The 13,912-nt window shown below is 46.1% G+C and overlaps 1 protein-coding gene across 1 annotated transcript in view; it reads right to left on the bottom strand.

The window, feature by feature from the left end:
* IL17REL (interleukin 17 receptor E like) overlaps positions 1–13,912 on the bottom strand; it is a 410,789-nt gene that overhangs the window by 189,425 nt on the left and 207,452 nt on the right. The window contains exon 9 of the mRNA XM_085654046.1: positions 9,496–9,550. Within this exon, the coding sequence (XP_085510172.1) occupies positions 9,496–9,550 (55 nt within the window). The remainder of the gene's footprint in view (positions 1–9,495; positions 9,551–13,912) is intronic.

Consider the following 13,912-nt stretch of genomic DNA (forward strand, 5'->3'; position numbering starts at 1 on the left):
AACCTTGCACAATGGTGCAAGGGTGCCTGCATTTAGGGACTGATTGATTTTGTGTGGGAAGGCATACCTTCCTGCACAAAATCAATCAATTCAGACGATTTCTTCTTTCAATGTGTACTGCAGAATGCAGCACACAGAAAATGCAAAAAAAGAGGAGAAATTAAAACATTTGTCCTCGTTGCATCTGCCTAATGCAACCCCTGAGGTGGCCTTAGATTCTGACGCATTCTCAAGTTTACAATTTCTCGTAAATCTGGGAATGCTTCAGATTCCATGGGTGTTGCGTGAGAACACCCACAGCAACACCCATGGAACTCCCCTTTCATGCAGTGTTTTGCGTGAAAGGGGCACATATTTACAAGTCCATGAAAAGCCATGGAAAGTGGCTTTACGTGGCCTTGTAAATATGCTGGGGTAAGTTGCACCACCGGAATATCGAAAAAGTGATGTTTCAATGCCACAAGGGGCCACATAGATGAGGTCCCCGGTCTGACCCCATGCACCGCATCAAGGAGCGCGTTGACGTGCACAGGGACTGTATTGGCCAACTTGAACATTGCATGTCTGATGCATAGGATACGGTGAAAGGGCACAGTGAAAATCTACTTCATGTGAAAAAAATCCTAGATATCATGAAAGCCAAAAATGCAGACCTCAAAACGAGATCCCGCAAAAGTAACCTCTGCTTACTTGGTGTCATGGAAACCATGAATTTGGGACATATGGAGAAATACTTGGAGACCATGTTGTGACCTCCTTCACATCCATATTTTCAGTGGAGAGGCCAATGATGGATTGGCCCAACTCATCATTGAACAGCTTTTAATTACAAAGATTTCAACAGACTACTCCGCCTTGCCTAGTTCTAGGTCCCTTCAATATGATGGTAACCCCATCCCCATACACCCGGACTTCACACTTGCTATCTAAACAGTGAGGAGAGAGTTTCTTTCTGTCAAGCGCACACTCTGAGTGGCTGGGATCAACTACAGCATGGGTACTCACAAACTTTCTCTCGGGGGCCAAATTTACAGTGTGGTTTGTGGCCAAGGGCCGCACCAGTGGGGGCGGGGGCAGTGGGGGAGGGGGCGGGGCTAGAGCAAAAAAACTAACTGTGACCATGAGGTTGAACACAGGCCCCTGCAGCGGACGCCTACGTCCACTGAGCCACCAGACCCGGCATTCACACATCTCTATCTATCTATCTATCTATCTATCTATCTATCTATCTATCTATCTATCTATCTATCTATCTCTCGCTCTGTCTCCCTCCCTCCATCACTCTCTCTCTCTCGATCACTCTCTCTCTCTCTGTCTCCCTCTCTCTCTATCTATCTATCTCTCTCTCTCTCTCTCTCCCTCTGTCTCCCTCACTCTGTCTCCCTTTCTCTCTCCCTCCCTCCCACTCTCTCTCTGTCTCCCTCCCTGTCTCCCTCCCTCTGTCTCTGTCTCCCTCTGTCTCACTCACTCTGTGTCTCACTCACTCTGTGTCTCCCTCCCTCTCTGTCTCCCTCCCTCTCTCTGTCTCCCTCCCTCTCTCTGTCTCCCTCCCTCTCTCTGTCTCAGTCCCTCCCTCTTCCTCCCTCTGTATGTCTCCGTCCCTCTTGTCTCCCTCCCTCTGTCTCCCTCCCTCTGTCTCCCTCCCTCTGTCTCCCTCCCTCTGTGTTTCCCTCCCACCCTCTGTCTCCCTCTGTCTCACTCACTCGGTTTGTCTCCCTCTCTCTCTGTCTCCCTCCCTCCCTCTCCCTCTGTTCTCCCTCTGTCTCCCTCCCTCCCTCCCTCTCCCTCTGTCTCCCTCCCTCTCCCTTGCTCTCCCTCTGTCTCCTTGTCTGTCTCCCTCTCTCTCTAACTCTGCCTCTCTGTCTCCCGCTCTCTGTCTTCCCCCTCTCCCTCTCTCTCTCCCTCCCTCTGTCGCACTCTGTCTTCCTTCTGCTGTAAACTCACCCGCTGCTCTCACTAGCTGCTGCCGCCCCCTCACCTCACCCTGCTGTCCCTGTCACCTCACCCGGCGCTGAGACAGCTTCCCTGGAACACACACAGCCGCCGCACCCAAGTACTTCACAGGTCTTTTAAAGACCATTCACTTGTTAATGAGGCTTTGTTGAATTTCACCTCTTCTTAGTGCCCCTGCATCTCCACTCAAAAGAGCCCCTGCATCTCCACTCAGAGTGGAGATGCAGGGGCGCTAAGAAGAGGTGAAATACAACAAAGCCTTATTAACAAGTGAATGGTTTTTAAAAGAATCGCCCGGCCCCAATAGCTCCGCGCTGCTGCAGCCGGCGATATAAAAAACACAGATGTATGTTGCCTGCAAGGTCCGCGGGCCGCCAAGGAAGGCTTGCCGGGCCGCTGGCGGCCCGCACTCTGAGTACCCGTGAACTACAGCATGCGGTAAACTGAAGATCATGTACGATGTCAAATGCACCTGTTCTAGGACCCAAGAATTTGTACGACAGAAGGCAGGGCGGGGTGGGCTTGTACTCCCCATAAGAAGGATCGACCTGCAACGGCCAACCTAATGGACTCTGATGACTTGTGACTGGGCCCTATATATTCAAAGTCAACTGGGCATGGCTGTCTCCGATTAAGCACCAAACCACTCGATGTTACACTCTAGAATGGTCCATCAGGCCTTCTGTACAACGTCCTGTTTTTCTTTGGATCCTCGCCACTAACTCTGGTTCCCCTGCTTGACAAAGATGGTGTTCTGGCCACCTGTCTAATTCCAGGGCTGGGAGTTTGCGTAGCCCACAGCTACGTCGACAGCGGGTGTTCCCCTGTTCCTTGATTGCGATACTGCTGCCCCTAAATGGAGCTGTGGCATAAGAGTTTGTTGTTAAGAGAAAGTTATTGGGTGGTAGGGTGCAGGGGATATGTATTTACTCTCTGGAAGGTTTGGTCTGCTGGAATGGAAGGGGGTGGAATACAGGTTCACCACAGATTGCTATTGCACATGACAGGGTCACAATCTGTGGCTTACAACCACCCAATGCATACACTTCTTCCCTATTACAACCCAAGTGTACGATCGCAACCCAGCTGTCATCTCAGCCAATCCCTCAGTAGCGTAAGGACATGAAAAGGATTCGGCTAACCTGGAATGTATGGGGGTAAATGATCCCCGCAAAATATGCCACATCCTAATGTACCTGTAATGAAACAAGATAGATATAGTGCTTATCCACAAAACACATCTGCAAGCACCACGCAACACTAGCTACATGCACAATGGATTGATTACAGATACACAGCATCATGCTCAGCGTAAATACTCATAGTGTGGCAATTCTCATCCGCAAAGCTCTCCCCCTCCTTCCACTTGGGGTATTCACCAACCCTGGAAGAGAGATAAAATAATTCTACATGCACTACTACATGCGGGTCTCATTGTACTTATGTGCATCCATGGCCCAAACACAGGCAGCCCCTCTTTTTTCTTGAAGTATGGCAAAAAGCGCAGGCCTATGACACAGACATGGAACTATGGGGTGAGGATTTTAACGATATTTTAGATCTAATGCTGGACAGATCAGGGTAGGGTCCCAGACCCCATGCTCGAGCAGCCAGTCAGCCTAGGAATATTATGGCAATGGGTTGACTGACCAATATCGAGTGAGCTGAGGCCCTGACAGTCAGAGAGGGCACCTGGGCGACCAACTCCTGATCGGCGTGGGCACTTCTCAACTCCCCAACAGAAACATGCAGCTGTTGAGCAAGATAAAGTCGCCAGACATGAGCTCAACACTTCTGTCTGTGCAGAGATCAGGCACCCGAATAGAGACATTGACACAGCTGGGATTGCGGTCCGGGGATGGCGGTTTTTGCTTACCAAGGTGCGGCTCGACCTTATGTTTGCTCTTCGGTGTCCCACTAGCATTCAACCACATGCAAGCAGGCCATGGTTCTGTGCCTAAACACCTTGGGACTTCGCTGCCTTGGAGAACTTCTCCAGGAGGGCAGTTTTATACCTCTAAAGCCCATTGGAAGGTGGGACACTCAAACAGTGTTGGATAGTTTCCTGTATTATAGGCTCAAGGCATCCTGCAGGGACTTGGGCCTGCCCTTTCCAAAACAGCTGTCCACTTTTGTCCTGCTTGGCCATCCCATAAATGCCTAGTCTCTTGCATATACATTACAACCCAAAAGGCCATGCACATCACTCAAGTGGTAACAAGAGGGCAATGAGAGGCAGATATCTAGGCAGAATTAACTGATGCCAACTGGGCATTCTGTTGTGCCCAAACTGGAACTCTCGCGCCGTACTATAGACTCAGACTGATCCATTAAAAGTAGCTGCACAGATTGTACTACACACCTGCCAAACAACATAGACTAGGTCTTAGGATTCACCGCATTGAAAATGCTGTGGGGCACTTGGGGCAGACTTATGGCATGTAGCATGGGACTGCCCGGAAATCGGGACTATTGGGAGAGAGTTGGAAGGAAGATGGCCAGCAGGGTGGACGCACCTGCAATGCTACCACAGCTGATGGCCCTGCTCGGCTATGTGAGGGATATACAGCCCCTGAATGGAACCTAGCAGCACTGGTACTTGCAAGGCACACAGTGGTGATGAGATAAGGCTGGTTGACATTTCCCACACTATCAGAATTGATTCATGATGCAACATTTTGTTACAAACAAATAACAACCTATTGGGACTTAATGGTAATAGTAAACAGAACACAAGACATTTAGGCACCAGTGCGTCTTCACGTTCTCTACAGAGGATCTGTAGAGGACCAAGCGGCAACTAGTTGGCCATGAACGACATAGTGGGGCAGGAGGAAAAGCCAGGCTGGTTTCCTCTGGTGTGTTAATTACACGCTTGGACACTGGAGAGGTGGATCAGGCACACATTGGGTATGAACCCTGTATGTGTAATTTGGAAAAGCCTTGTGTGATCTGTATTTTTCTTTGGTTGTTTATGTACTATTAAAATAAAAAGGTGTGAACCCTTAAAGTCAAAAGATTTAATCTGAGCTCAACCCCCTGGTAGCTATGCCACAGAGCAGACAGGCTAACTTAGAGCAAATGAGTAAAGTATTTATGCAGTTCTAAACCAGTAACATAGTCGAAAGGCAAAACAAAAAAAACAAAAAAATGAATTAGAAACATAGAGTAAAATGTAATAAACAAAATAACACAAAATGACAAAAATTCAACCAGGGGATTAGATACATGATTTTCTAAAGTTATTTGAGTAGAAATAGCACCAACATGCTCAAAATCCCAAAGATAGTCAGTGGTCCTGGTAAGTCAGGAACTAGGCACAATTTGATGCCGACCGTGATGGAGCTTGGGTCAGATACACTAACCAGGTTCACCCTGATCGAATACTTTACCTTCTGACTTTAGTCCTTTAGGTCCCAATCCACCACATGATGCACTTCTAAAGCCCCACGACCTATGGGGAGGTACTTATAGACTCACAGGGTGGCAGGAAAAGGCCAACAGGAGGTTCCAGTTACCATACGTCAGTTGGGTAGTTGCAGGAAAAGGATTCTTGTAGCTTGTTATGTCCATGTAGTTTTAACATGAGGTCAGCCCAATGATCCATTGAATCCACTTCTTTGTTTTGGGTTCAAGAGAGAGAGAGCAGGTCCAGTCCTCTGAGACTCTTCTCAGGTTGTACACAGCAAGTTCAGTCATCTTCCAATCTTCCTCAGGTTCATGAGTGTTCTGAAGTGGGTAGATGGATTTGGCACATTTATTCCCAGCACAAGCTAGTGGGTGAGAATAATACCTGGTGACACCCTAATAAATGGTGTAAAGGTTCCCAGGGCTAACTCTACCCACTTTGGGCGACTTCAAGATGGTTGAAGTCTTCAGTCCCTCATCCTTCAGCAGGTGGGAACCTGGCTCACCCTTTCCCTTTCTGGAAACTGGAAACTCTCAATCCCCCATCCCTGTGACGAGTAAAATTAGGTCTTCCTGGTCCGGACGAAATGCCATGATCCACTATGGGCTATTATAGGCATGAAACATGTGGACCTCTGTCATTTTTTTGCAGCTTAATAGATGGATACATATATTCTACACTCAAACCACATTTTTATCTTGACAAAGGGACCCTAGTATTAAAAGTTGGCTTCCTGTTCGGATCCCTTTAGTTATTTGTAATACACTTTACCTTCACACATTCTACTCACATTTCACTACTCGCCCATGTAACACACATCGGCTAAAAAGAGAAGATCTCTGGCAAAGAGCCTTCTTGAGGGGCCCATTAGGCATTGCAGTGCCGGCCCAACGAGGAGCTGCCCGATGATGAAGCATGACACCTCTCACGGTGTATGAGGGCCCTTGCTCCGAAAAGAAGCACTCTCCTCCACCTAGCACCTACCAGACCTAGCTACTCACTTAGAAACAGTACACTCTCTGTTTTCACTGCTGCAGGGGCTCGTGTGCTGAACCTGACAAATCCCCAGTCCCTCTCTCTTGTTTTGGCTCTCCCAAAATGACCATCAGCCCATTCCAACACAGATGTGCATGTGTCGCCACACATACACAGCCATGTGCAAGCACAGGGATCATCTGGAATGTAATTGTTCCAACATGGCCACCTTGTGCGATAGGTGTGCAAGTATCTATCACAACACATGCCCATATAAGCCTTGTGAGAAAGTAGAATCATATTTTTATGTGCCTCAATACCAATGCTTATTATGAACTCACAAATGCCAAAATACCTTAACGTACATGAATACATTTTATGTTGAATTGTAATCTTATTTCTATACTACCTAATGTATACATTGGACCTATTTACAAAGGGCCTTTGCACTTGTGGCAGAGACTCTGCAGTCGTGGGGGAGTCTCCGCAGGCGTGGCGGTATCTACGCAGTGAGAACTATTGTTGCGGTGAATCTGCCAAGGGTGCCGAGACTCCCTCACAACTGCGGGGCCTCTGCATGAGTGCAGAGGCCCTTGTTGAATCAGGTCCATTAACTTTAAGAAATGATCATCTTTTGTGTGATGTCTCCACATAATGTTTTGTCCTATCTGCCTTGCAGGCTTTTAAACTCTGTGAACTTTACCCCTGCTAAACAGTAGTAAAGTGCCTGTGCGCCCCCTTTAAATAAGGTTGGTTTGGCTTACTCCAAATTGGTAGATTTGACTTGCCTATAGGTCCCTAATAGATGGTGCAAAAGGTGCACCAAGGGCCTGGAAGTTAACAACACTCATGGACTGCTGCACCAAGTATTCCATCCACTACAGTAGCAATGGCAAACATAACTTCAGGCTTACCATCTACAGACTGACTGTTGCAGTGTAAAATATTCGCTGTGACCTGTCAAAAAAAACATTCTTGACCTTCCTTTTAAATATTAATATATCACCACTATGTAAGTCTTGCAGCCCTCAAGACAGGGTACATTATATTTAAAGTTTACATATCCTTTCTGTGACTAGCATGGAAAAGCTACATTCACTGGAAAACGGCTCTGGCTGGCCCACAGAAAATAATAAGACGTGGGGTTACATACTATATTGTTAACACTGGAAAGGGATCAGCTAGAAATAGAATTAAACCACTAATTTTAATGGTTATTAAAATTCCAATTCAAAGGTTGTCAGATTTTTTATAAATATTAAGGATGAATAACTTTTAGAAAGTTATGTTTTCTCTGCCTGAAGGTTCTGTAGGTTCATTTACATTAGCTCTCAGCAATAGCCAAGCCAGTGATTAGTCTTGAATAGGTGTGAAAGAGTTGTGAAATGCCTCTCCGAAGTAAACAATAAGCTGACCTGAATGGGCAGATATGACTTCTCTAAACTCCACAGAATATTCAGAGTAGGACTATGGGCATCTGGTGACACCACACTGTCAAATCCTGCTTGAGCTAGGTGTTACAGTTGGGCTACACTTGAAGGGGAGAGAACAGGATGCCAAGACAATTGTTGGGGGTGCCCGGTTTAGTTGCTTTTGTCCTGCAGACGTCTGTTGCTAGGTTTATTTTGGGTAGAATCCCTGTTTCAAACTTGATTTATTGTTAGATGTGGGAGGACAATATGGTTATCATAGTGACACACACACCCTGCCCTGAGAGTCCTAAGTCAGAAAGTAATATCTTTGACCAGGATGAACCTGTTTTGCGAATCCAATCTGCGCTCCATTGCTAGCAGACTGAAATTACGCCTAGGTCCTGGTCTGCCACAACAATAGGCCATCATTGGCTTGTAGCGCTTTTTAGAGCTATTTCCACTTAAAGCCTGTAACATGAATATCTTTTGTTTTTCCCATTTTTATATAATTTTGTTCACTAAATTGTACTAAATTTTTCTAAATCAGTTTGGGATTTTTATTGTTTTGTATTTTGACTTGATGACTGGTTTGGTACTGCATAAATACCTTACACATTGCCCCACATTAAGTTTGTGCTGAGGTTGATGAAGTGATTTTGCAGGTTCACCCGTCAAGATTTAGGATTACTCCTTGAGGTGGGCCATTACCCACTCTAATCATTTTCCAATTTCTTACATTAACCTTAACATGCCTCCTACCTTTCATGAATTTTTGAAGCCCAGTGGCCCCTTTATGAGGTGGTGTCTATTTGTAAGTGTAACCTCATTAGGAGCATTGGCATCCAGAAGTGTGAATTTTAGAAAGTAGTGAATTCGGTATTTGTTTATGTAACTGTATCATTTGTTTAAGATATTCTCATATGCTTCCTCGTGAGAAGATCCTGCTTCCTGTTCATTAAACAGCATGTTCGACTTTTGGTTTCCCCAAACTAAAAAATAGGAACTAAAGTGCACGAGAGCATAAAAGTGAAGCAGCTACCAACCACTATGGAAGAACTATATGCAGAGCAGGAACAGCGGAGGGCGCCTGAGAGGGATGAGTGGGATGGTGGGAGTAGAGAGGGGAGTGCCTACAGATGGTGCAATACAAAATAATACAGACTAAATAAAAGATGAGTGCGAGCAGCAGCGGCCCTTGCAGGTAAGAGCGGTGCGGCTGTGGGGTCGGGTGGGGGGGGATTTCGACAGACGACGATGAGGAAAAATTTATTATTTATCCTCTTGGATGTCTGTCGCATCCAGGGCCGGACTGTGAACCAAAACCGACTGTGGCAAAGTGCTCGGCCACCCCCCTCCCACCCTCCCCGGGGTTGGGGGTGCCGCCGAGCTCTTTGCCTGGGCCGGTTTTCGGCCGATTTTGTTACAGGGCCGATTTTGCAGCTACGCTGCAAAAACAATCCTGTAACAAAATCGGACCCCATGGGCCCCAAACCGGCCCCCACCCCTGCAGCGCACCGGGGGATTGCCCGGTGCCCCCTACGGCCAGTCCGGCCCTGGTCGCATCCCCCCCCTTCCCAACCCGGCCCCACCGACCCCAGCTTACCTGCAGGGGCCACTGCTAGGTGCAAGATGTGCTCTCACCAGAAACTATCTATAGTCCAGACATAAAAATAAGAAAAGGCAAAGCTCTGTTTAAGTCTAATAAAACGACTCATAAATCTAGACTCAAACATTGTCCATACTTGCCGTTTTTAAATGGGCATATCTGTCTCCTCCTCGCATCGGGAAAGGCTGACCAACCCTGCAAGTAAACACAAGTTTAAGTTAAGAGCCCTTTAAATCACAATCTGTTACTTATATACATTGGGACTTTGTTAATGGAACTTTTTTTATGTGTTTCACATAAAAACGTCAATATGGCAATAAGTTTTAAGCGAAATAGGAAAATGACTTTCCATTTCTGCGTGACAGATGTTTCAGTCTGTTTGAGAAGCAGGATTAGCAGAGATTGTAAAATACTCTATTTCCGATAAGATTCAGAAAGGAAAAGCACACATTGACCAGTGTGTGTTACACCCGTTCTGCTCCTTTACAGTTTATGACAGGTGTTGGTAGAGTAGGCAGCATGCATTGGTAGAAGTCTCAACAGGAAGGTATGATGCCCACTAAAGCAGTCCTTCCGAGGGCAGTGGCATCCGGGTCACAATCCCATTCCGAGGTCTGCAGGTTAGAATGGGAGCTAACGCAGTGATACAACATATTTTCACATTTTAGCAATTATACTGTTACCTGCACACATTCCTCCACGTATTACGTGTGAGAAAAACACTGTGACTCAGTGCAAAATGTCTACATTGTTTGTAATATCGAATTTGGCACAAAAATCAATTTGCGTAATATAGAACATTACTGTCCTGTCACTAAGGTCCTTCTATGTGTACGGCGGGCCATAGGATCGACGTACTCATGTTAGCGGTCCTACCACCACCGTATTTCAAATGGGGCCGTCGGACCGCTACGAGACCGCCAGCTCCACCGGGATCAAGGATCCCGCTGCGCTGGCAGTCCGGAAAGGAACAGTAATATGCTGCTGGTGCCGAAACCAGGCCGCCGAGCACATTATTAGTTGCCTTTCCGCCATTCTTTTCATAGCAGTGAGCCTGCCGTGTAATAGGTGGCAGAGAGTCAGAAAAGCAGGCCCTAACAGGGACCCTGTACCGCTCCTGGGGGTGCATGCAGGGGGGCACATGTTGTGCCCCCCAGGAGTTTCACCCCTGTTCCTGCACCGTTTGGCATGCATGCTCCACCATGCAGGAACGTTCAGTCGGTGCTCTCACGGCGGTGGGCTGCATATTAGGCTCTCCTATGAGCCTAACATACCGCTGCTGTGAGACCGCCACTGCGCCGCCCGCCGCCATGGATTACAATCGTAATCCAGCAGGCGCACACAGCCTTGGCAGACCTCCTGTCAGCACGGCAGTAGAGGGCCAACAGTAGGACTACCAAAGTCATAATAAGGCCCTAAAAATAGGATCCTGAGGAGGGATCTTTCATTCGGATATTACTTATGAAATAACATTACCATTGAGTACCTTCCTTTTGTTAGTACAAGTACAGGGACCATATTACAACACATTGCTGTAGTGGAGTGAAGAGCTGCACTGACCAGCCAGTGCACAGATAAACTTTGCATGGTCTGATTAGTGCAAGAATGCCATTTGCAACAACTTATTTGTGCATTGCGGTTGAGGGAAACGTTGTTATTTCACTTCTTGGTTAGTGTTAATATTTTTTCACAAGACAGCAAGGGCAATTGTATTCTTTTGCAAACACAGGTAAGACAGTAAAAATGTCGTTTTCACACTGACAAGTTAGTACAAATCTTGCTGCAGATCTCACTATTCACTTGAATTTTCCAGCTCTACCATGTGGATAAAAGTGCAGATCCCTTGCTTCTAGAACTAATGAACTCCAGCTGAGCCTGCTCTAGTCTGTTTTCAGATTTACAACACATCTGAAATTGATTGTATACAATGTGCTTTAGAAGTTTTGTAACAAAATGTATGATGGGTGGCTGTGATTTTCGTGTCAATGGAGTAATTTATAGAAAGCAAGAAGGCAGTCTAAAATGTTATGAGCTGAAGATGCTTAGGTAAAGATAAGCTACACAGAGAAGTAATATATTCAAGATGTGAGGAGGGCAGGGATCTATAGATGAACGTGAGTTTTGGCTTTGTTTGAAGAGGTCTTTAAGTTGTTGAGTTGAATTTTGATAAACGTGTACTTGTATTTGTGGAAAAAAAGGGTTAAAATCCCGTTTCCAATTCAGCTTAAGCACTTAATTATTATTTATATCACCTTTGGGATCAGCTTACCATTGATATGTTTCTGTATTATTATGGTGTTGGTTACAACATCGTGGTATATGGTGTTGCAGAGCTCCATATATGCTAGATGCCACAGGGCATTTTTCAAGTTTATTCATGTAATTGGTTTGCTGGTAAGTTCTTTTTTAGATGAGGTGACTTCATGATTTTATAGTAATATTTTTTTTGTAGTTTTCCATATTTTTGCATGCTAGAATCTTAGTGTCCAATTGAGACTTTGGCACACAATGTTCTCTCTTGCAAAGGCAATGAAGAATCCTGTTGTGAGAAATTGTGTTATTGGTTGAGAGGGTGAAACCCTTCACAGTAATATAGCGTAATGTTATTATCATTTTATTTGGTCCTCCTGTTGCGGCAGGTTTCCGTGAGGGGGCGAAGTGGGGCTGCCACGCAGGGGAGGACTGGTAGAACTCTCCTAAGTGCGCAACAACTGTTTGGCCGCACTCGGGCTACCCAAAACAATCATGCGTACTTTCCCTGTTCTCCATGCAGGCTGCATTATAGCCTACGTGGAGGGCATGCAACCCTCCAGCCCATGGCTAAGCACCGTATCACGGCGCTCAGAGCAAACACAATGCTGCATTGCAGCATTGTGATTGGTCAGAGGAGCCTGGCCTGTGCTTCCTGTGCCTGGAATCGGACACAGGAAAGCAGAAGCAGCGATGCAGGACCTGGCGGCAAGGTAAGTGTTTATTTTAAAAAAAAACAATTTTTTTTTTTACATTGCGACCCACTACCAAAAACTCCCCTCCGCCTGCCCCGCCACCGTGAGCCGTGCCGGACGCCACTGTTGGCACAGAGTAGTCAGGTTTAACTTTGAGGCAATGTGTCAAGTATTTATGAAAACAATAATATATTGAAAACACAATACAAGAAAACTCTCACACCGATTTACAGAAATAGAGCACATTTTAATAAATAAATCAGGCCCAAAACGACAAAAACCAATCAGCAAAACCAGAGATATGCACGTTTGACTATTTCAGTGGAAATGGGGACAAAAAGCACTACGCACCAACTGTGCTACAGGGACTCACTTAGTTCTGCTGAACACAGCACCTTAATCCTGGTGATGCAAGGACTAGCTGAGGAGATGCAATGCACAGCAGAGGGTTCATGGAGCTGCAAAGTGCTATCCAATGTCCTTGCATGGAGATGCGTTGCAGTTCCAATGGGTTGAGTTGGGTAAGGCGATGCCCTTGTGTGGAGATGTGTCGTACAACTGCGTTTGTATCGGGCTGCTGTAGGCGATGCAAAGTCCTTGTCTCAGATAAGTCTGTGCAGCAGTGGTTCCATTGGGCTGCTGTAGGTGATACGGAATCCTTGCGCTGGTGAAGTCCACACAGGAGACACCAATGGTGTTGCATTGTGTAGCAGAGACGAAGCATCGTGTTAGACCTGACAGCCTTAGGGTGGTCTTCCCCAGAACTTTTTGCCTACATATACCACTTTTCTGACCTTACTTGTGCTAACTTTAGAAATCTCTCCACTTTACCACTGCTAATCAGTGCTAAAGTGTTTGTGCTCTCTTCGCTAAACACAGTTCATCCCAATTGGCATGTTCAATTTACTTATAAGTCCCTAGAAAAGTTGTTACCCTGGTACCCAGGGCCTGTAAATTAAGTGCTACTAGTGGGCCTGCATTACTGATTATGCCACCTACTTAAGTAGCCCTGTAACCATGTCTCAGACCTTCCATTGCAGAGTCTCTGTGTGCAGTCCACACTGCCATGTCGACCTGGAAAAATAAACCTTTTGCCAGACCCATACCTTCCCTTACACATATAAAATACCCCTAATGTTGGCCCTGGATAATCGAGAGGGCAGGGGGCAATGTATTTAAAAATGCAGGACATGTACTTTTAAGTTTGATATGTCCTGGTAATGAAAAACTCCCACAGTCGTTTTTCACTACTGCAAGGCCTATCCCTCCTACAGGATACCATTGGGTTTACCTTATTACATTTTATAAGTGTCATTTCCAATTGGAAAGAGATAAGACCCACCAAGTCTGGTGTCTCTGGAATCCTAATTTAAAATACTTACTTATTTTCTTTAAATAACAGTTCAGTAAATCCCACTTTTAGAAAGTTGGCATTTTCTTACTTTGAAACATTCGGTGCCTGCTGGCTATCTCTGATCAGTTTGGGGTGGGTGACAGCTGGACTGTGTGTATCCTCCTAGATAGCCACACACAATAGAAGCTTAGGTGTGACCTGAAAGGCCATCTTGGGAGGATGGTAGGGAGGAGCTGGACTCAGCTTCACTGACAGGGC

Source organism: Triturus cristatus, chromosome 4_1 (genome assembly GCF_964204655.1).
Source record: "Triturus cristatus chromosome 4_1, aTriCri1.1, whole genome shotgun sequence".
In the NCBI taxonomy this organism is placed as follows: Eukaryota; Metazoa; Chordata; class Amphibia; order Caudata; family Salamandridae; genus Triturus; species Triturus cristatus.